This window comes from Ambystoma mexicanum, chromosome 6q, assembly GCF_040938575.1.
Source record: "Ambystoma mexicanum isolate Mex_15411 chromosome 6q, UKY_AmexF1_1, whole genome shotgun sequence".
Taxonomy (NCBI): Eukaryota; Metazoa; Chordata; class Amphibia; order Caudata; family Ambystomatidae; genus Ambystoma; species Ambystoma mexicanum.
The window spans coordinates 795,777,330-795,801,004 of NC_090937.1; the positions used below are offsets into that span (position 1 = coordinate 795,777,330).

At 44.0% G+C, this 23,675-nt stretch overlaps 1 protein-coding gene across 2 annotated transcripts in view; it reads right to left on the reverse strand.

Annotated features, from left to right (window-relative positions):
* Positions 1–23,675, reverse strand: part of CTSO (cathepsin O) — a 320,201-nt gene that overhangs the window by 90,042 nt on the left and 206,484 nt on the right. The window contains exon 6 of one of the 2 annotated variants that reach the window (XM_069631325.1): positions 784–910. The exons of the other annotated variant lie outside the window; for it this stretch is intronic. Coding sequence (XP_069487426.1) covers positions 799–910 — 112 coding nt within the window. The 3' untranslated portion in view covers positions 784–798. Of the gene's footprint in view, positions 1–783; positions 911–23,675 lie in introns of those variants that run through there. 2 annotated transcript variants of the gene reach the window in all.

Consider the following 23,675-nt stretch of genomic DNA (forward strand, 5'->3'; position numbering starts at 1 on the left):
TTTGCACGGTCCCGGACTGGCAGGTTGTAATGAGGCCCAATGTCCTGGCAGTGTCAGCAATGGTTGGTATAAATCATGTGTCCCAACATTCCAAAATTTATCCTTAGCCTTTCATAGATTTAAACAGAACATTCCACAATCATTTGGTGGAATGTTTTAATAGCAATAACGTCCCAAACCTCTGGCGATTATTAGGTGGTAATGGCCCTTCTAAAATGCCCTCATTTCAAGAGGGCCTTTTAACATGGGCCAAGGATCGTTCCCACTTGGACATGTCCTTGTAATGCAAGATTATTACCCAATTATACAGGAGACAGGAGGGGGGAAGGAAACTACACGGAGTCAGCAAATAATTATTTTCTGTGGGCTGACCATGCATCAAATTATCAGACAGCAATTTGACTGCTGCCCCCCATTTCCCAAAAGTCAAGAACAGACAATTCGATACAGGTTCAGCACATCAGAGTGCTACTCAGAAGGCCTGATGTTTTTGAAAATATATGTTGGACTTTCGCTGTACAAGTTAAATAAAGGCAGCTCAGGAACATATTAGTATGCAGTCAGATATACAAAATAAAATATGCAAATTTGCAAAATTGTTGGACTCTCACTACTGAGAACGAAACGAACAAAGGATCTGTTTTCTGGGATGATTCCCAATCAAGAGTGTCTTCAACCAAGTATTAGGTCTCTGCCTCTTTTTTACAGAGGACACATAGCTATTTGCATATCAATCTGGTTCCACCCGAAAAGCACTGTCCAGCACTGAAATGATAGGCAATTCTCCTCTGAAAAAGATTACCAGAGCAACTCCAGACAAGTGATTCGGCTTTGCTGGGCGTCATATTTGAGGTGAAGCGGTGTCTCTCTAGGGCACAGAAAGCGAGTGGTCCACGTCTGGATTACCATTCTAAATAATGAAATATGGTATAACATAACATAACATATGGGAAAAGATTTGAACAGTAGCACTTATAGAAGCTGTAGGAGGTACGACGACATATCGGGGAACAAGCGTATTAGGCCAGCTGTATTTATGTACCACTATGAAGGACAGAATTACAAAATGAATGTACCCAGGATTATGTGTACAACAAAATAAATCATTGACCATCCAACCACCACACTGCCACCCAGAATGTCATGATACAAACAAAACGTTACCCATCTGAAGGCATAGTATTCACCTTTTATCAAACACATCATAAAGCAAATATTTGGTTTCCCTCATCTCTTCGTACATGGTGTTCAGACATGCAATCATGGTGACGCACACCGCTTGAAAGCAAAACAGATGTTCCTCAGGATTTCCAACTTTCTGATTAGAAATTAATAACACCTTTTTTTAAATAGTTTATGGTAAGTCATTCCACCTATGCCTTCCAAGGAAACCTGCCCAGTCGCTCAACTTTTTCTTTAAACATTGCACAACTGGTTACTTCCAGCGTGATATTTCCCACCCTCTGTTACTGTTTCAAAACCAATTTTTCCTTTGTCACATCATTCTCAAGGTACTATGACTTTGACATGTTGCTATGCAAGGGCAGAAACGCATTTAATTGCATAACAATGTAGCACTGCTCATCTGCATGGTTGTCCTTAGTGACCCATGTTGCTACAATTCTATTTTTTTAATATGCCTTCAAGGAAACCCTGACAATGGAATGATATATTGCATACAACTGTTTTAATGACTTATCCATTCTGCCTCCACCCTGTCAGATGACTTACCGATGGGCTCTTACCCAGCAGACATAAAATCAAGCATTGGTAAAGTCAGTAGGTCTGGCTTTTGAATGTCAAGGGTCTGAATATTGTTGTCTTGTGTGGGGGGGCGACAATGATCTCCCCCCGCCCCACACCAACATCTGGTGGCTTTACAAATGTTACTTTAAAGATTCACTCAAACTCTATACACATAGAAAAAAAGACTAATCAGGAGGTTATGAATGATGCCTTGAAAGGTGAATTAATCCCTTAAAATCTGAAGGATAATCCTGCAGATAAGGGCAAGTGACCATAGGACTGTTTTTTTTTTATTTTTTTTTTATTATTAAGAACTGCTTATTTCCCGTTACAAACATACAAAAAATGCATGTACGTACGTAGGTATATCTCAATGTATGCATGTGATTTATAAAGGGCAACCCTAGCTGGGAGATACAGAGTATTGTACAAGGGGGACACACCCAGTGCTGCACGGGTAGAAGAGGAACTGAGATGAAAAGCATTCCAGAGGGGGAGGAATGAATGAGTGGTGCGATAATTGATTCGTGAGAGGTTCTTTAAAGAGTAGGATTTTCCGTTCCTTCTAAAGGGGCAGTATGGAACGGGGCAGTCTGATTTGCATTGGTAACTTGTTCCATTCACAGAGTGCAGAGCAGGAAATGGCCGGTTTACTGCTTTCTTTTTCCATGCAGTTCTTTTGTTCGAGCCTGGTGATGTTGCAACTCTGATGGTGCCCTAGCCTCCAGCGATAGTAGCTTTCTCGGCCAAGTAGAGTGATGTTTTGGTTGCAACTGCTTTGCAGGTTGATGCAGGCAGTCTTAAACACAATGTGTGCTTGAAGGCATAGCCAGTGCAGCCTCTCGAGGATAAGAATTATGTGGTCAAACTGTCTTAGTCCTGTGAAGAGGTGCGGCGCAGAATGCTGGATGGCTGTCAGAGGAATGAATTCATGCTCCCAAACACTCACTTATCCAAAATAAAGGCGCAAACCAAAGTGCACGAAGAAACCAACATTATTTACTTAATTCACAAAGTAAATTGGCCTGAAAAAAGTACAAAGACATTCTCAAAGAATCCCCATCACACTGGTGGTTCGAACCAAAATACAATACATTGTCATACTCAAAGATAAAATTCTTGCACAACAATTGGATGTTAGAATGCAAGCACCTATATTATCCATATTTTAACATTCATTGGTCAATCTTGAATCTCCAAACCTGCCCTGGGTCATTTCCACTAAGTAAAACGTCTTCATATGAACATCATTGAGACAATTTTGTATTGGCTGTCACCAAAAAATGCTGACACTGTTACAAGAAAGGTGAACCATTGGTCTATTCTTACTCATACGGTCTTGAATGTTGCATGTATCCACAATATCCCCAATTATATTTGATGGGAAGGGGGAGATCGAAACATTGCCCTTGGTTGAAATAACAAACATACTCCCATCTCACTTTCTTACGTCGGGCCTCGATCTCCCAGACAGTTTCCTAACCTTGGACAGTTCATCATGTCTTCCCTCGTGGTACACATTGCTGCTCACAGGTGCATAATCTAATTGAATAGCTACTTCGTTGTGGGGTTGGGGCCAGTGAGCAAGGTCCATTACATCAATAGTTTATTCGTTCTGCTACTGTGTTCTTCATGTGTGCACTGGACCTCTTACCTTTCAGGGTGCTATGTGTAATTCTCACGACAATCAACAGAAACTAACTTAATTGTTGCTTATTCAAGCTGGAATCCAGGGAAAGGGTCAATTTGTGCATTTTCAGCTATCTAGCACATCCACAATTCTTTCTCAACCTTAGTATCCTCAACCTTACAAACACTGCTGTGGACCAACACAAATCTCTATTAAGCCATTGAAACTCCAATGCTGTATAACTTTAACTGACAGTTGTGCAGGGCCTTGCTCAAATAAAATGGTGATCCTCTTGCCATATACAATGTTCCAATATGTACCACAGATAGCAATGCATGCCGCCAGTTCCTAATTTCCCTCTCTGTTTATTCAGCAACCTAGCCCTCCCTAGACTGTGGCAAGCTAGTTCCCTGCAGTGTGGCAAGTATAACTCTATCCTACTTGGGTTACATTCTGCAAAACAACATAAAGCTGCATAACCAAAAACCACATCTATTCCAGTTGCCTTATTCTGTATGTCCATTCTCATTTGGGGACTACTGGGGACGTGATCTTGGACGTCACAGGTCTCATCTGCACCATCACATTCCCCCCTTTTTTGTCAATGTATTGATCAAAATCCCCTTTTCTGCCATACGGTCAAATTCCTCTGTAGGGGCCCAAGCCCTACAGACCCCCCCTCAAGCTACCTCCTCTTTTGACAAGTTCTTCTGGTCCACAAGTTATAAAAGAGCATTCACCACAGCCCACCCAATGTTCGGTATAATTCTCATGTTCAAAAGGGGGCATACACCTAGTTCCAGGAGCACCAAAAGGTATTTCTATTGGGACCGTTCTATTTTCTCCATTAACAAGGGAAGCATCTGTCTGTGTATCTGTGTGCATCGCGAGAGCAGTTCCCCCTAAAGTACCAACAGTAAGGGACATCATGTGTAATTGTGCTTAATTTTTCATTGCTACTCTACAATATCTCAATGTTATCTGTAAAATGCACATACCTACATGCACATACCTATTAAACAATAAGGAGATGCACTACTACTTTAAATATTTCCCCCAACCAGGTAGGCATCCTTGAGAACATTAAAAAATACCAGTCCTGATTTTTACTTTACTACTCTCCTTCTCCATAGTAGTGTGTAACGTGTGCAGCGCTGCTATGGCATCTGTCAAACTGCCATTCTGTTCGATGTTTGCAGGTGTTGGCATACAGCAGCTAGCCCCTTTCTTTGCAGAGACACCTCCTTCCATAGCAGTGAGAAAATACCACAAATACCTATTCTGGAGAGCAGTCAGTCTGACAGGCCATAATTCTTCCTAAATAAGGGATTTGAAGTAATTTAGAATTTGCTGCCACCTGCATGCCAGGGTCCAGCAGAGATGCAAAAAATACAGATGCTTTGCAGAACAGCCAGTATTTGGTCAGTATTGATTGATTGATTGATTTATAGAGCGCTTTAAACCAAGGCGCTGTAGAGTGAAACAACATAAGACAAGATAACAACAACAAAATAGCAGTGGGAGCAAAATGACATCATGAATAATTCGTCAAAACAGTGCAAAGAGCAATTAACTGAAGGTGGGGGGGGAGGGGAGTGGGATTAGGTGTGGGGTGGTGGAGATGAGTTGGACAAGGGAAATGGAAGGGAGAGAGAGGAGGAGCAGGAGAGGGGAGAGAGAAAATCAGAGGGAAGTGAGAGAGGGTGAGGGGAAGTAGAGAGGGCAGAGGGGGAGATTTCAAGAAAGAGAATGGAGGAGGAGGGATTTAAGGGAAGTGCGAAATGAGGTGAAGGTCATGGTAGAGCGGATTGTGAGAGGGGGTGAGTTCCAGTGCAGAGGTGCAAGGAGTTGGAAGGAGTGGAATATTGCTGCAAATCTGTCTGCAGAATCCCGCAAGAAATAATTCTCCCTATTGCTCCTTTGTAAACCCAAACATCTAGGAGCTCTTTTCTTGATGGTCACATCCACTACTGTTGGATGTTCACTAATCTCCATAACTTGGCTCTGGGGTACTGCACGTGTTGGTTAATGCAGGGTAATATGAGAACAAATACCCCCCAATTTGGTGGGAGGTTGATTTATACTGGCATGCCACATGACTAATGGTGGTCCATTAAAACTGCAGTGCCTAGTTGCATACCTGACAGGCCCATAATATGTTTACACCCCGTGTTGTTTCCCACTGGCACTCACCTGGTGTATCTGAAACATAAGGAGGGAAATGCCATCTTTTGTACGTGCATTGGCTCCTTCTTTACATCCACCAAAGTGAGCAATCTTGCATATGTCTTCCAGTCAGCAAGACACATCAATGCAACTGATCCTGTGCCAAACCAACCATTACCTCTGCCATCCATCCTCCTTTTGTGAAAACTTCTCCAATACTGTGCAACAGTGGCCTTGCCCACAGAGGTGTTAATTCACCTTTAGGTGGACCTTGTAATGTATAATACAAGGAGATATTCCTTGAGCCCAATCTAGTCACCGTCCTTTTCTACTTAATAAAGACATTTGTAAAAACATAATGACAAACATCCCTGTCCACCCATTTAGCATAGGCCCAGGGTCTCTGAAACAGTCCTCTTCTTTTGCAAAATGCAATATGGACCAAACAATGTGCTGTGTGTGTTGGTACCTCTTGTGCTACAAACAGTTTTGGGGCACGCATTGTGTGAGGAATGAGAGAGCACACGTAGCAACTTCCCTTCCCACTTCCTGCATACGACCATACCACATTGTCAATTTCTGAACGAAACCCTTCATGTTCATCTGTCAATTCTAATTCTTCATAATATATTTCTCTTTTTACTCTTATATTATTTGTACTTTTATTCTCTACTCCATAAATGTTACCGACTGCTTTATCATATATATACAATATAGCATAAGAAAGGATAGAAAAAACTAAAAAATGTACTGTACACATTACTATCCATGGCACTTTCGTCCCCTTGCTTTTTATACATTGTGGGGAAAGAAAAACTGAATCAGTGAGTGTCACTGGATGCACAATGTTGAATAATGTCGCGTTTAATATGGATCCTCATCCTCTTCTTCTTGCTCTCTGTAGTCGGACAGGGTTGCAGTGCTGTTGCTTTTCTTGACGTCTCCAGGACAGAGCCATACCCACCTTCCTCTTATCTTCACAGCCAATCCAGAAGCCCACTGCACCACGTGACGTCCAGTAAACCAAGGAGAGGCCATATACGGACAAGGTTTTTCACATAAATACAATATCTCCAGGATATATCTAATGGCGGTGGTATCAGGGCTGTTGGATTTTGAAGCACTCCTTCCCTTTGGTTGGTTGTGGCCGGTCCCACCTGTTGGAGTTTCACCTGGCGGGATATACACTTCAAAGCAACTTTCATGGCAGTCAAATATGCATGAAACTCATCTCCTAAAACAGTGGCAGAATTTTGGGCATCAGATCAGGCACATGCAGGAGCAAGGGGAAAATGCATTATTCTGCTGGTAACCAATTCATGCGGGGTGAGGTGGTGGTCGGAACCTGGCTGATTACATAAGGCAAAAACAGCCAGAGGCAAACAATAGAGACAATTCTTGCAAAGTGTACTTCTTAAGTTGGCAATGCACTTTTTGAACCGACAATTTAAGCGTTCTACTATGCCGTTCGCCTGGTGGTGACCGAGACAGCACAACCTGTGCTTTATGCCAAATAAACACTTTATTTGAACACATCATTCGCAAAGTGATGCCCATTATTGGATTGCAACACTTAAAATATTCCCCAGCGGAGATTACCTCACATATGAGGAATATACTTGCCTCTATCCAGTATGAAAAGCGACAGAACTCATCAATCATATCATACAATGATAGCTGTTACAAGTCTGTATCATCCACCCTCCAACCACTCACACCCTGACACAGCCCTTTCCCTTCTCTACTCCTATTTACGCTACTCTTGATGCCCTTGACCCTGTCATGAAGATCCATTTGAAGTCCAAAGCCAAGTGCAACTCTTGGTATGACTTTGACCTAGCTACATGTAAGTGTAGGGCAGCTGAGAGGAAATGGAGGGCTTCCTGCTCATCCTCTAACAAACTGGCCTTCCGCCTGCTCCAAAGGCAATGCCGACTCTCTGTCAACACTAATAAGAGTCCACATTCAAGCCTGTGTCTCTGCGGCATCTAACAACTCAGCCGAACTCTTCAAAATCTGTAAGGAGCTGTCCAACCCTGCTGCAGTCTCCAACCCTCCTCTCACCTCCCAGGATCTTTGCAATGTCCTTGCCCCCACTTTATCTCTAAAACCCAGGACATCTTGTCCACCCTCTCCTACGCTCCCCCTCCTCTCTCCTCTCCTTTTCTGCTTGCTGACCCTCCTTCAGCTACCCCCTTTCCTCTTTTCTCCCCTGATGAGGTCGCTAGACATGTCTATGAAAGCCTCATCAAAACAGGTCCATCCCTGTTTCTCTAAAACCATTAAGGACGACATCGATACCCTTCTCCGGCACTGGCCGATTTCTACTTCTCCTTTGCCACTGGGTCTTTCCCCTCCCTGCTAAAACACTCCATTGTTCATCCTCTCTTCAAGAAACCCACATCTGATCCTTCTTGCCCGGCTAACTATCGCCCAATTTCCATTATTCCCTTTTTGGGTAAACTCCTGGAAATGCTTGCCATCTCTCAGCTTAACCTTCATTCCGATTCTGTTGGCACTCTCCATGACCATCAATCTGGCTTCAGAGCTGCTACAAGCATAGAAACTTCCCTCCTGAACATCCGTAAACATCTGCTCTCCAACCTTGAGTCTAACATTCCCTATGTCCTCATCTTACTTGATCTTTCCTCTGCTTTCGACATGGTCAACAATACTACCCTGCTCAACCGTCTCCGTGATAACCTGAGTATCACTGATCAGGCTCTGGCCTGGCTGACCTCTTTCCTCTCTGATTTACCCTCCCAGGTACAACTTGGGTCCTTCCTATTTTCCATCTCCCTCTCTACCCGTGGTATTCCTCAGGGGTCTAACCTCTCGCCCTGGCTTTTCAATCAATACCTGCCAACTCTTGCCTGTTGCATTTCCATTTTCTCCTTCCCTCATCTCCGATTGCCTAATCGCTATTCAAAGTTGGTGTGCCACCAACGATCTTTGTCTAAATGCCAACAAGACTGAGATCCTCCACATTGATACACCTTCACCATCCTTTGCCATCACTCTCTGGCCGGCCTCCCTTGGCCCTCCTCCTACCCCTACCTGCGAGGTCAAGAACCTCAGATCATCTTTGATTCCATGCTTTCCTTCTCCGCACACATCTCTGACATTGCTAAAAAGTTAAACTTCTTACTGCACCTCCTCAGAGGTACTCTGCCTTTCCTCTCCTTCCCTCAGAAGCTGTCTCCCAAGCTCTGGTTCTCTCTAGGTTGGACGACTGCAACAGCCTCTTTCTAAATCTACCTGCCTCCACTCTCCGAACTTTACAACTAATCCAGAACAGGACTGCAAGACTTGACCTGGGCCTCAAGCCCTGGCTGGGATTGTATCTCTCCAGCTCTGAAATCTCTTCATCGCCTCCCAGTGGATGCAACGAATAAATTCAAAACCCTCTGCATTGTCCACAAGGCTTTCTGTGGTCTGGGTCCAAAATACCTTCAACTATCCCTCCGTAAATACCTCCCCTCTAGAGCCCTTCGCTCCTCTACTTCTAACTCCCTCACGGTCAGTCATTTTTCAAAGAAACATGCTGGGGGTAGATATCTATCTTTGGCTGGGGTCTCCTTGAAACTTGAGGAAAACCATCTCCGGTTCCGGAAGCTCCTCAAGACCTTCCCTCTTTGCTTCAGCCTTTGCCCCTTTTCTCCCCATATGATCTGTTTTCTCTCTCGGCACTGTGCACCTGGCCACCCTCTATCCTTCAGGCTCTGGCACCTGCTCACCCTGCCACCCTTCTGCACTGCATCCAGGCCACCCCTTGCACTGGGGCCTGTATCTGTACTCGTACAGTCCCCCACCCACTTCTCTTCTGCACTTATCAGATATACCCTATCTGACTAACCTAGGACTTGCCACTTGCTGGCTGCACTACCACTGTTTATTTTGCCTTATTTATTTATTTTATTTTACTTATTATTTATTCTGCTCTCTCCTCTGTTTCACACTTTTCCACTTCTTCCACTTCTTCTTTCCCCTCGCCATGCACAGCCCCCTATTCCCTTTCCCATGCACTTGCACGTTCTCAATGTCACTGGGTCTAGGAAGATCGTGTTTTTTTTTTCTCCCTTGTTCCTCTCCCTTTGCTTGGTCGCACTCTGAAACACTTGTGTATGAACGCAATATAAATAAAATTTCATATCATATCAACATAAACAATATGGAGATGCCGAAATGGCTCAGAAGGACGGGGTAATGTTGCCTTCACCATCCTCAATGTATGACCCACAGTACATTGATGGCATACTATACAGTTAACAATAATGTTTTGAAAATGCTCATGCAAATTAGAAATGAACCAGGGTTTGTTTAAATCAGTTGCAATATATTCTCTGGGTGCATGTACATGGTGATGCAATTGATCTAGTTCTATTGTTAATAGTTCTTTAAGCATAACTGACTTTCCCCGTTATGTTCTGTAGGGGACAATAGACAGCCTTTTTTATCCACAATTCCAGTTCTTGCTGTGGTTCACATCCCTGTATCTCCATTTTCTATCTCCGTGGTAATTCATTGTATGATTCAGTTATTTACATTTGGTATGCCTTCTCCTCACCTGTCAATGTCACCAGCTCTAATGTGTCTGCCTAATATGACGCTTCCTTTGCTGCTGTGTCTGCTGCATTATTCCCACGTGCTATCAAGTTAGTGCCATTAACGTGGGTGGAACACTTTCCCACTGCCACAGACATTGGCATTGACAGTGCATCAATCTTGACAACCATTCGGCATGCTGTACTGGCATGTTGTCTGATCGCTGAAAACCTCTTAGTTGTGATCGAGACAATCCTGAATGTGTAGTCGAGGTTACGTACACTGAATCAGTGTAGATCGTTACCTCTATGTCGGCATGCATTTCTAGTGCTGTTATTAATACAACTAGTTCTGCCGCTTGCACGAAGCAGTGTGAGGGCAATCTCCTTCTCGCTACTACTTAGAGGTCTCCATCTTCACTATGTACAATTGATGCACCTATGTGCCGCGATCCTGTGCTCTGATCGATTATAGATGAGCCATCAATAAACACAATCCCTCACCCCTCAAGTTTATTCTCCTTAACCTTGGTTATGTGATCATACACGTCTGTATATGTGGAACAGTCATGTACATAATCATTTTCCTCTTCCGGTTCGGTGATGAAGGCTGATTGATTCACTGTGCAACACCTTATAACCAGGATTGTGTGGTTGGATTGTGTGGTTGGATCACTACATCATGAGCGTGGATTTTGGCTTTTGCAAAATTGCAAACAAGGCATGCTCTACATACAGTGTCACTACACAACCAATAATTATTGTTGCTGATTTCTCAATAGCAAATGCTGGTGCAGCCATTACTTGTTCACATGGGAAATGTCCATTCATCACCGGATCCAAAAGAACACTATAATATGCTGGGGGTTTGTATCCATCAAAGATTTCTGTGTGAGGACAGCCATCATCACATACCCATTTGAATGGGAAAATGAGAAAAACTCCTCTGTGTTATCTGGTATTGCTAAATCCGGGGCAGTAGTTATAGCATGTTTCAACTCATTGAATGCATCCATCATTTTACTTGTCCACTTAAGTGTTTCATTTTATTTCTCGACTTCCTTTAATGTTTCTAACAGGGGTCTAATGTATGTGGCATCTACAAATACCCATGATTGGCAATAATTGCACAGTGCCAAGAACTGTTGCATTTCCTTTACTGTAGTTGGAAGGGGTATGTTGAATTGCTTCTGCTCTTTCTGGCGTCACCTGATGATATGTCCCAAATAAATGACCTTGTCTCGGGAGCATAGCTCAGTGGCAACGTGCTTGCCTTGGAAGCAAGACGACAGGGAGCAACACAAGTTCGATCCCCGGGTCCATGCTTAGAAACCTCTGGGTATTAAGTGTGTAATAAAAAACTTATCATACCAACCTCCTTCTCACTATACTGTACTTTCTCTTTGTCTACTTTGTCTCTTTGTCTATTTAGTATCCCTTTTCTGGTAATGAAGTTAGAAGGGAGACTGAATCTTGCTTACATTGCTCCTCTGTGGTGCTGCACACCAAAAGGTCAACGACTTATTGTACGGCAGTGCTCTGTGTCTGCATAGCCAAATCCATTTGCAATACTCTATTACACACACTAGTGGGTTCACAGTACCCCTGTGGTAATCTTGTGTACTAAAACTGTTTTCCGCTACAAGTAAACATAGTGCAGTTTTTTCGAATCTGGATGCAATGATATGGAAAATAATGCATTCTTAATATCAATTACTGTAAACATTTAGCAATAGTGGGTATCTTACTCAAAATTGTTGCCGGTTTATAAACCACTGGAAACTCTGCCTCTACAATATTATTCATGGTAGCCGTAAATATTGTATGAATTGCAACAACCCTCCCTTTGATTTTTTTTTACTTGTTACTGTAAGGAACTCTTGGTGGCAATAGTAAGGGCAGACACAAGTGATCACAGTTCAAGGGTATTTATTAAACTGTAAATGCAGGGTGGAAAAATGCCTAACCTAAACCTAACACTAAGATAGGAGCAAGCTCTGAACATCAAATGAAAAATAAGGAAGTCCTTGTGGCATTTTGTCAATGTAAAAGGCCTATACTAAAAAAAACATTGCTAAATCCTTGCAACTAATTAGAGAAAGAATGTGGGATAGGGTTTTCAATAAAGAAAGAAGTGTTCACAAATAATAAGTCAGGATGTGATTGGCAGGGGTCTCCCTTGCCCACGTTTTGAGCACGAGATAAGGTGGATGTTCTGAGCACAGCACGTACTTGAGCTGTCCAAGCACGAGCCAACAGTTCCTACCTGCTATCAGGTACTTCAATGGTTAAGTCTCTTTTAAAAATAAAAAATCTCTTGCCTTTCAAGGCCTGATGTATGCAACAAACACACACAAAGTTCTGTTCCATGTATACTTTGGGTGATGGCTTCACCCCTGGGTCCCCCTCTTCTGGGCGTAGACCCTTCACAAATCGTATTCAGCAACTCAACTTAACAGTTCCTTTTCCAATGAGCTTTGGGTGATAGCTTTTCACCCCAAGATCTCCCTCTTTCAGGCTCGTTCCCATTTCAAATGACAGCCTCCCTCCTTCGGGTTTACTATGGCTTTTCTTGCATTTACGACTCACAATGCCCTTTCAAACAATTCTTCAGGCTGTGCCCCTTTTTGTTGGCTTCTCTCTGCCGGGTTAACTCTTGCCAACTTTTACAACACACTGTTCATGCGCTCATTTGGATTTATCTCCCTTAGCTTGGCAATCATCTGCTGGTCAAAGACTTTCAATGGTACAGAGGATTTTACAAGACCCTTGTATGACCACTTTGACCTCTTTTCACCTCTTCCTAAGGCATTCTGTTTACGGTAGTTTTCTACCATCGGGTGATCGCCCAGAGTTACACGCGTGAGCACCCACGTGGTGCCGGACTCCTTTGTTGCTGGATATCCCCCTCTTTTATTCATCGCATCTTTAAGCCGCTCAAAGATCAAATTAGGTGTTGGCTACTTTTCGCTCAACACAGTTCGGTTTCTTATTGACTCTCCCCTTGACTCACTGGCTGTGATAAACCATTTGGCTTTCTTTCTGATTGGAGTCAAGGTTGGTACCACAGAGACACGCGTCTCTCCGCGGGTTGGTAATCAGCAGAGGAGGGTCTTGTGTACCGTTGACATCTGCTGCAACACACGCTGGCTATTTTTTGTGGTCTTACGATTCCCTCTGCAGAGGTTCCACGGCCTTGGTAGGAAAGGGCAAGGTCACTTCTCTCCTTGTCACCCTCTCGGTATGCACAGTCTTTCTCCTCCTCTTGAACTGCTGTGCTGAGTTACCTCTCGCGTCGTGCGGTCTGCCTTGCTCGTCTTCTGCTTTTGTTCTCCAATCTTTGTCCCTCTGAGGAAGGGAAATGGCCGTCAGGTGTGTGTGATTCTGTTCAATTGCCTGAATTTGCCTAACCCTTGTATTGGGACATGTCAGGGAAACGGCTCTGGTTGTAGTCCATTGTCTTTAGTGTTGTGCGAAAATGTCCATGTTGGAAAAGGTGTTAAAAGATGAGGGATACCGCATGTCACCTGTCGGTATCCCACACCCACTCCAAAAGGACCCCCAATCCAGGTGATCCTCCCTCACTTGTCCACCCCAGGGACTGGATCGAAAGGCAGCGGCCGTGTCCTGGTCACCTAGATGACAGATCCCCCGGGGACTAGCCAGGGAGACACCTTCATGTTTCTCACAATACACAGCCGTGTTACCTGGGGATTCTGATGGTACTATTATGCCTTGCTGCAATAGTGTGGCACTCGTCTAGTAAATTCCTTTCATCTGCTTCTCCCTACACAAGCGATTGCCTTACTTGGGGTAATATTGCCCCTTTCTTCATTGTAATTCTGACTGCTCCTATGCTTTTAAGGAGACCTACATCATGCAGGTTACTACTACGTAATTTTTTTGGCACCTTCTCAAAATCTTCCTGCAGGTGCAGTGATACATTTTTGGGCAACAAGATTCTCTGGAAAACCTCTCTGTGTTCGATTTGTGATTGACATGGAATACATAGCTGGAATATTAGCTCATCATCCTCATCTTGGAACAACTGTTCATCAGTCATGTCAGTTAATCGCAATGCTGGATCAATAGCCAGATCTGCCCGCCAATCAATGCCCTCTTCATCTGTTCCATGCAATACCACTGTTTCCTTCCTTACCACCACTGCTTCTACATGTACTATAATCACTGTCTCCTGTTCATTGTCAGTTGATATTTGTGGTCTAAACAAAAATGTCTATTTTTGTATTCTGGGAATCCATTGACAATACCTGTACTCCATGACAGAACAACACTGCAGTAAGTGGCACTCTTCTCAAAACCCTTTGGCCATAGAATGCCTGTAGGAATATCTTGGCACTCACATAATGAATACCTGGTGTAGACCAAACTATACCCTTTTCCGTGAATGAAATGGTCATGTTCAATTTGCTCATGAACTCTCTGCCTAATATGTCACTTGTGTATTTCGTGAATATTACAAGGATGCTGACAATGTATGTCACCCAACTGTAATCTATAGACCTTCTGTGAAAGGAACCGCTAACGTAGCCCCAGAAAATCCCTGTGTGTCCATGATCATGTCTAACATCGGAAACCCCCCTCTCTGACATGGGATTGGGTATTCCCTGTATCTACTAAGAAAGATAATGCTCTGTTTCCTATATTCCGCTCACCCTTGGTTCCTCTTCCCGGTCTGGAGTTATTGATAGTACTGGCCACATCAGAGCTCTGTGTGGGCTGGCCAATTGTGGATATATACTTGTGCCTGTTGATCAAAAGGGGTTCCCTCCTGTAAGTGTAACCCCACCAACATGTGGTATGGCACCTGCTGGTATCCAGTTCTGGTTTCACTGCTGTGTTGCTTGCTGTACTTGTATCTGTAAAGCATTTGGTTGCTGTTGCTGATTTTGAGGCTGTGGCTGTATCGCCGTGCTTGGAAATGTCTGTTGCTGTGCATTTTCAAAAATGTTTGACAGGGTATATGTCATCTGCTGTGCTTGCCGTGCATTGTAAGGATTTTGTGTCTGCTATTGTGGAGGGTACATAGGTGCAGTGTGGCCATGAGGTGACAACCCATATGGTGTCATCACTCTACTTTTACACCCTCTCGCATAATGTTCTGTCATTACACATGTCCAACATTGTCCCCTGACATTCCTATAGCCACCAAACCTGTGTCTACCTCCTCCAAATGCATGTCCAAATCAGTTACCCCTTCTCAAGTTGCCCCTCCCGCTGGGATAATACATCTGTTCTCTCCCTACATTATATCCCATTGGTCCTGCTTGTTGATAGCTGTGTTAATTTTGTTCCTCGCCCACGTTGGTAATAACTGCTGCTTCTACTGCAATTTCCACTAATTTCTTTTTGCACTAATTTTGCTTCCGCTCTCACTCTTTCTTCCATTACTTTTCCTGTAAACCTACAAAAATGGGTGATGTGTGATTTTATTTCGGGCCACTGTTTCATCTCAATACCTACCACCTTTCATAATTGTGCTAGTACATCCTCGAGAAGACCCTGCTTATAGTGTGATAAAACACAGGGACACGGTTGTCCCACACCTCTCTCATTTCCAAATACTACTTTTCCTTCATCTGCTGAACATATTGTGTGTGGCCGTCTTTTATTTGTAGTTTTCGCATCATAACGGCACTCATGTCTGAATGTCTGATGTATCTGGTCACATTACCCTAAATTCCTTCCACATGTTTAACCTAATATTATTGAATGGTAATTCATCATGGTTGTTACTATTTGCTGTTAATCCTGCATATCCTGCCCCCTTCCATGGATCATCTGTCTGCTTTCCCAATATCGAAGCAAATACACTTTTCATGTCACCCACAGCTAAAGTGATACTTACAGTTCTTTTTTCTAATTCGTGAATCCATTTGCATTTACGTGTTGTGAGGTATGGCAATGTATTCATTAAATTCTCTGTATCTCTCTGGGGCCATGGGACATACTGAGCCCAGCCCTTCCTCTTCTGTAACAAGGGAAACTGTGTACCCTGCCTCTTGTGCATAGGTATGTTATTTACTTTTATTACCATGGCCACAGCCACACGGCCTGTCAACCATCAAAGCCTGTCTCTATATAATGATTCTCTCCTCATATTTAGCGGGGCGCAGGGAACAGGGACCCGGTAGCCCCTCCTCGTCCATCAACCTGGAGATCATCAAATTCATCTTCATTTTCCTCCCATTTCCTTTCTTTGTCCCCCTGTACTTAACCATAAACAACACTGGTAGGGTGTCCCACACTCGGGACAATCTCACTCCTCCCTATTGGTTGACCCGTTCTATCTGGCATACTCAGCGATCCCCCGTCTGCCTCTGCGCATTAGCTTCTGCTGGCAGCCTCACCTGGGAATCTTATACAGCTCTGCTGTCAATTTTAAATATAATTTGTCCTGCTATCCATTTATCTGGAGCCGTCACAATTCCCCGTCCCTCTCTTCTCCCTTGCCTCTTTCTTTAGTTCTGGATTCGCTTCTCATACTTGATCTGCCAAATGTCTCCATGCATCGTTCTCTACCTGCAATGCAAGCGAATTTCCTGTCTCCTCCTTCATTTGTCTTGTTATTTTGTCACTGTCTTCGTCAGGCAGTACAAACCAGGGATTGATATATCCTGCGGCAGGCTGTAACGTATACTGTCTGGGCATGGTCGATGGTGGCAAATATTGCTGAGGAGGAGGAGCAGTCGGCTGCATTCTTATTTCGTTGTGCATCTTTTTGTTACACTCAAATTTACATTCCTCTTCCTCCTAAAACATTTTAAACAGCTTGAGAATGCTAATCTATTTTTCAACATCTTTCCCTTATATGTGGCAGTGGCGTGCGTGAAAAAAAAAACAGACACTGGATGTTGCCGACCAGTAACCCAAAGCTGCACTCCGAGCAGGATAAATCCCAGGTAAACTATTGCAACCACAAGGACTAAACCAGCTCCTCTAAGGAGTCTGTCATCCCTGATAATTGTAAAGGATACATTCTAATCTTATAGAAAAACAATGCATATTCATACTTTCATAATGTTCAGAAAATCATAGTTTATGAATATTTCAATCTTCCTGTCAACCTGCTGGAATATAGTAAGGGAAGAAACCAACTCGAGACCAGGTTAAACAGGTAAAGAAACAATTGTATATATAGTCAAATCATTTGAAGACCTACTGTTAATTGCACAGTGCGGTATATAAATTGAGAAAAATGTCAAAACAGGCATTTCAAGCAACAGTAGTGTAGAAGAGCTGTCATAACGCTCAGGTAAACCAAAAAGGGAAATCAATAAAACATTTTAACATAGGAAAAACACTCCCAAGGAATGGTTGGTGCCAACGCGTTTTGTATTATATTAATCCATCTTCAGGGCAGGGTGTGTTAGGCTTTCATGCTGTGTTCATGGTACATTTTTTAGTGAATCCTAGGAATAATAGGAATATACTATTTTAGAAAACATCGGAATTGCAGAGAGTACTTCCAATTATCAAGATACAAATGAGTAACTACTGACCTAAAAGGTCCAAACAACAGGACTCGTTGATTAAAGTCCGGTCTGGGGAAAGTCTTCTCAGGACTAGAAAATACTGGAGTGATAGCGGGAAGCGGCCCCCTTTCTTTTCAGGAATCTGAAACGAGAGGGAAGCCTCTGTCAGGGCAGAGTATAAAGACGGATACAGAGTAAATCCCCTGTATATTCGTATAAAGGTAGAGGTGTACGTAAAAACGTTCATATAGGCCAAAGTATATGTGTGGTGTGACTCCTCTAGTGCTCAGATCGAATCTTAGTTAAAAAACATAATTGGCGGGTAATGTCGGAAGCAATGAGATTGCGCTCTGTGAGCAAAATTGCATAATACGGCTACCAAGTGATCTCATAGTGGGACAAGCCGAAAGCCAAACCTTTGTTGACTCTGTCACGTACTTTCAAAATGCGTAGGCAGGTCGGAGTCGAACAGCCCGTCATCAAGACGGGTCGCTCTCCTCTGTTCCATAGAAATGGTCGTCACGGACACCACACATGCGCGTAGGCGCCATGACGCCATTTTGGTGTGGGCATCCAACGGCTCCACGGACTGTATTCGTAAAAAATCTGCATGAGAGCAACATGTATGTGATTGGGTGCATGTGTCACCAGGACCTCCTGTATGTAAGTTAGGTGAAGTACAGGGGGTACCTCATCTGAGAAATATGCCAGTGAGGTCAGGATACTCAATGTTTATGGATCGAAGAGTTAAGTTAAGGGCACCTGGCCAAATCAATAACTGGTGTCCACACAACACAAAATGTGTAAACGGCAGCGACCATATCACGAGCAGCAACCATATCACGAGCTTAAGAAGCAAGGGGGGCACCATAGTTCAAGATAAACTATTGGGTGCCCCCTCACTTGCAATGTAAATGGGACCCGATATAGGCAGACAAGGGTATGTCCAGTGCCTATCAGAGACCGGGTCACGCAGTAAGGTTATAGTTAACTGACATAATTTGAAGCCAATTACTGTAAGATAGCTCGCAGTGAATCACCACAAGTCACTCAATGCACCAGATTACATCACCATTGCATCACTTGCTGTCGACCACACGGCCGTTCACATTCTGGGTAATCTGCATAATGGTAGATATTGAACATATATAAATAAGCCTAATGCAATATTTCAATTTTACGCCAGAGCGTTGGTTTGTTCAATGTTGAATTAAAAACATCATCAGATTCAACTTTCAGGGAAGAAGAATACCAAACTGCCGGCACGTGGGCCGTTCACATTCTGGACCATCTACCTTGTTGTAGATTTACAGTGTGTGGACATGTATGATGACATTTTGCAATTAAACACCAAAATACTGATTTGTCCAATGTTAGATGAACAGTGTCATAAAAAAACACATAAGGAGCACATAAACAAACCATGTCATAAGAAGCACATAGGGTGAGACACACCCCAGTTCTGTGTCCAGTATTCAATAAGGAACATCATACAAAGCACATTAGATCGAACTCACAGTTCATACCTCTAGGGGTCAAGCAGTCTAATAAGTCGATCCACATGATTTCTCTTTTTTAGCAATTTCTTATGGGTATCGCCCCTTCTTGGTCCAACCTTCACTTGTTCTAGAATCAAGCATTTCAACTGCGCAATTGTGCGTCTGAATTCCATAAAATGCATAGAAACCGGTGACTTAAGGCTTTTCATCCTTATATTAGACTTATGCTCTGTCCATCTCAGTTTGGCCTTTCTCATGGTAATTCTCACATAGTAGAAACCACTGGGACATTTTAGGGCATATACCACATTCGTGGAATCACACGTGCAGGAATGTTAAAGTGAACTTGGTTTCCCTGTGTGTGGGTGTGAGATAGTGTTGCCAGGTAAGATGTTACTGCAATGCTGGCAATTAAAGCATGGCTGTGTCCCTTTAAATGTTTTGGAGGTAGGTTGGTCTTTCAGAGTTTCAGCTCTAATAAGGCTATTTCTTAAGGCCTTACTGTTTCTGTAGGCAAAGGTTGGAAGTTGTTGAAAAAGTGGTTGTGTTTGGGGCTCCATTTGCAGCATTGGCCATTTTCTCTGGATGATATTCCTAATTTTCATGCTTTGGACAGAGTATGTTGTCACATAAACCATACACTCATCGTTTGATCGACTTTTCGAAGTTAGCAGAGTGTCTCCCTTTATAGTAGATACCTTGTCTTCAATTCTAATGATGGTAGCTGGATTGTATCCCCTGTTCTTAAATTTTTGACGTAATGTGGCAGCTTGTCGTACATACTCCGAATCTTCAGAGATGTTTCTCCGGTAACGCAAGAACTGACTCAGTGGTACACTGTCTATCGTCCGATGAGGATGAAAACTTGTGGCTAGTAGCAGGCTGTTTCTGTCTGTGGTTTTGGTAAAAGTCCTGGTCTCTAGGTTGTTCGCCTTCATATACACTTCAACATCTAGGAAATTGATCTTTAGTTTGCTTGTGAGTGTGGTGAACTTGATGCGCGGATGCATATCATTCATCATAGAAAAAAAGTTATTTAATTCATCATCCGGGTCCGACTAAATTCCAAAAATGCCATTGATGTATCTGACAAAGAGGGTCAGGAGACGTGACCATCTTGGAGATGTCAGAGCATGTTCTGATTCTAGGTAATACATATACGTGTTTGCATATGCTGGTGCCATAGCGGCACCCATACTGGTCCCTGAGAGTTGTAAATAAAAGTTATCCTGGAATCTAAATTAATTATTCATCAATACTACTTTAAGTAGGGTCAATAAAAACAGTTTATCACGCCGGCAGTTATCTGACTTGAGTAAAAGCCACTCCACAGCCTCCAGTCCGGCCTTGTGTGCAATGTTAGTGTATAGGGATGTTACATCCATAGTAAAGAGTGTGTCTCTTTCTCTGACAAATACAGTTTCCTTTAGTTTATTTAAGAAGTGCGTAGTATCTTTGACATATGTCTCGGTTTCTTGTATGAGTGGTTGTAGAATTTGGTCTAGATATTTAGCAAGTGGTTCTAGCAGGCTGTCAGTTGCTGCTATGATCGGTCTTCCTTGTGGATCGATCAATCTTATGAATGTTGCGCCAGATGTACATAACTGGTGTAATGGGGTGAGTTTTCTCTATAAATCTCCTTGTTTTTTCCGTGATCACTTCTCTGTTCTCAGCCGCATCTAGGATTTCTTTAATGAGGGTTCTTACTTGTTCTGTGGGGTTGTTATCAATGTGTTGGTAAGTTCCAAGGTCAGCTAATTAGCGTTCAATCTCGGCTATGTATTTGGTTTTGTCCATAAGGACGAGTGCACCACCCTTGTCGGCAGCAAATGATGCAATGGTGATATAATCACCATTATATCACCATTACTAAACTCCAACCAAAATTACTAAACTCCAACAACTCCAAGCAAAATTGCGAAACTCCAACCGCGCCTGGATCCAGCTACAGGTCCTCCTGAGTGGTGGAATGAACTGCGGCCCTGCGTTGTGGTAACCTCCTTCATTCTGCTCTCATACCACCCACCGCAGTCTGCTGGTCTTCCCCTATCATCACTTTGCATACCTACTTCTACATATCTCTGGGCGTTGGCTGGACTTCTCATTGCATCGGCCCTTTTTCCACCTTATAACCTGTTGGCTCATACTCTGGTTCAGCGGCCCTAAACTGCTACTTTCCTTCTCGCCGCAGACACCAGTTCTTCTACAACCATGCCCTTGAGAGCTTACTCCTTTTGACCAAATTGGGTCCTGCCGGTAAACTCTCAGCACTAGACCCGTGACCTCCTGCTACAATTCAGATCTTCCTCCCCTTCTTCATGCCTCAAACACCTGGTCTCCTCCAATCACAGTCAAGCGATTTTGCACCTTCTGACTCTTTTAGCCCTTCCCGGCTGTCTCACACCACTGACTCGAGTCCACCTTTGTGCCATCTTCACTTGGACTCCCTAACTTGTTTACCCATTACCTACTCCCCCTGACCCTATGCGATCCGTCATTTCTTCCTTCCGCCTCTCCCCCTTCCCCCCTTGCCCTCTACTCCTCTCCCTTCTCCTCTCCTCGCTCCTCCTGATGCCTAGCCCCCTCCACTATCCTCTCCCCCGCTCTCCTAGCCACCCTCCTTCCCTTTCTCACCGCCCTCACCTTCTCTATCCTCCCACTTCCATCCATGCTGCCCACATCAATACTGCTCTCTGGAACGCCAGATCCATCTGTAATAAAACCGCGGCGACACTCGATCTATTCTTTCGTCTTAACCTTCATTTCCTCTGCCTAACTGAAACCTGGATTCCCCCTCATAATACCTCTGTCCCAGCTTCCCTAACGACTTCTTCCTCCTCTTTCTTCCATACTCCATGCCCCTCTGGCCGCGGTGGAGGTGTCGCTCTCCTGTATAACCCCAAATACACCTCCTCCTCCACCTCCTAATCTCCATCTGTTCCCTCCATCCCTTCCTTTGAATTCCTCTACAAATCATTCTCCTCTCCCCACCCCATCTCCTTCCTGATCATCTATCGTCCCCCTGGCCCTCTCTCCTCCTTCTTCAAAGACCTAGATCACCTCCTCTCACTTATTTTTCCCTCCCCCTCCCCTCTAACTGTGCTTGGCGACTTTAACATCCATCTTCCTTCTCCCCCTCAATCTTCTCCCCTCCTCTCTATCCTCGATTCCTACCTCCTCTCCCCCCATCCCCCCATCCTTCCTCCCCTACTCACTCCTCTGGTTCCACTCTTGACCTCATCTTCAACTCCTCCTATCCCTCCTCCCCTGTCTCCTCTCTCCCTGTCTATCTCTCTGACCACGCATTACTCTCGTTCTCCCTTTCTCCTCGCTCTTCTTCCACTATTAATAATCCCTCAGTTCCAATCTACTCACGTCGTGACCTGCGTGATTTCGACACTACCCTCTTCTCTGACACCTGCTCTTCGTCTCTTCCATCTCACCATGACTTTGCACTACTCTCTCCTGATGATGCTCTCTCTTCCCTCTCATCTTCCATCTCCACTGCCCTTGACCATCTCTATCCCCTTTCTCTCTTCCGCCCCACTCAGAAACCTCCTCAACCCTGGCTTACCTCCCATCTTTGTTCTATGCGGCGCCTTCTCAGGCGCCTTGAAAGACTTTGGCTCAAAACTCCCTCGCTCTCTAATCAAACCTCCTACTTCCCCTACCATGCACTTTACAACTCTTGCCTTGCTACGGCCAAATCCACCAACTACTCTAACCTTCTACAGTCTCAAGCCTCACAACTTCGTCAGATTTTTCAAACTCTTTCCCGCCTCCTCTCTCCTCCCTCTCCTGACCCCTCATCTAATTCCACACTTTCTCCCTCTGACTTCGCCAACTACTTTTCCTCTAAAATCATCACACTCAGACAAAAAATTAACTCCCTCTCTGACTCCCTCTCTTCTCCTCCCTCCTCTCCTCCTTCTTGCAGCATGTCTGTTTTCTCATCTGTATCCCGTTCCGAAGTATCCTCCCTTCAATCCAAAGCCCACCCCACAGCCGCCCCCTCTGACCCTCTCCCCTCCATTCTCATCCCAAAAATGTACCCTCTTCTTATCCCTTACCTTACCTCTTTCTTCAACTCCTGCCTCTCCTCATCTATCTTTCCCTCTGCTTTCAAACATGTAACGATCATTCCTATTCTTAAGAAACCCTCTTCTGATCCACTGCTCACTGCCAGCTACAGACCTATCTCTCTTCTGCCTTTCCTTTCTAAACTCCTTGAACGCCTTGCCTACTCTCAGCTCTCTTCATTTGTCTCGTCTTCCTCTCTCCTTCCTCCTTTCCAATCTGGCTTCCGTCCTTAACATTCCACTGAAACTGCTCTCACCTCGATTCTCAACTCGCTCCTCTCTGGTCGCCATGCAAAGCAATCCTCCTTACTTATTCTCCTTGATCACTCTGCCGCTTTTGACACCGTCGATCATCCTCTCCTGCTCCACACTCTCTCCTCATTCAGGTTCAAAGGCCCTGTTCTAAAATGGCTCTCCTCTTACCTTTCCTCTCGTTCCTTTGCTGTTTCATGGGGAGGCCAGACCTCTCCTTCCTTCCCTCTGATTTACGGTGTTCCTCAAGGCTCTGTACTTGG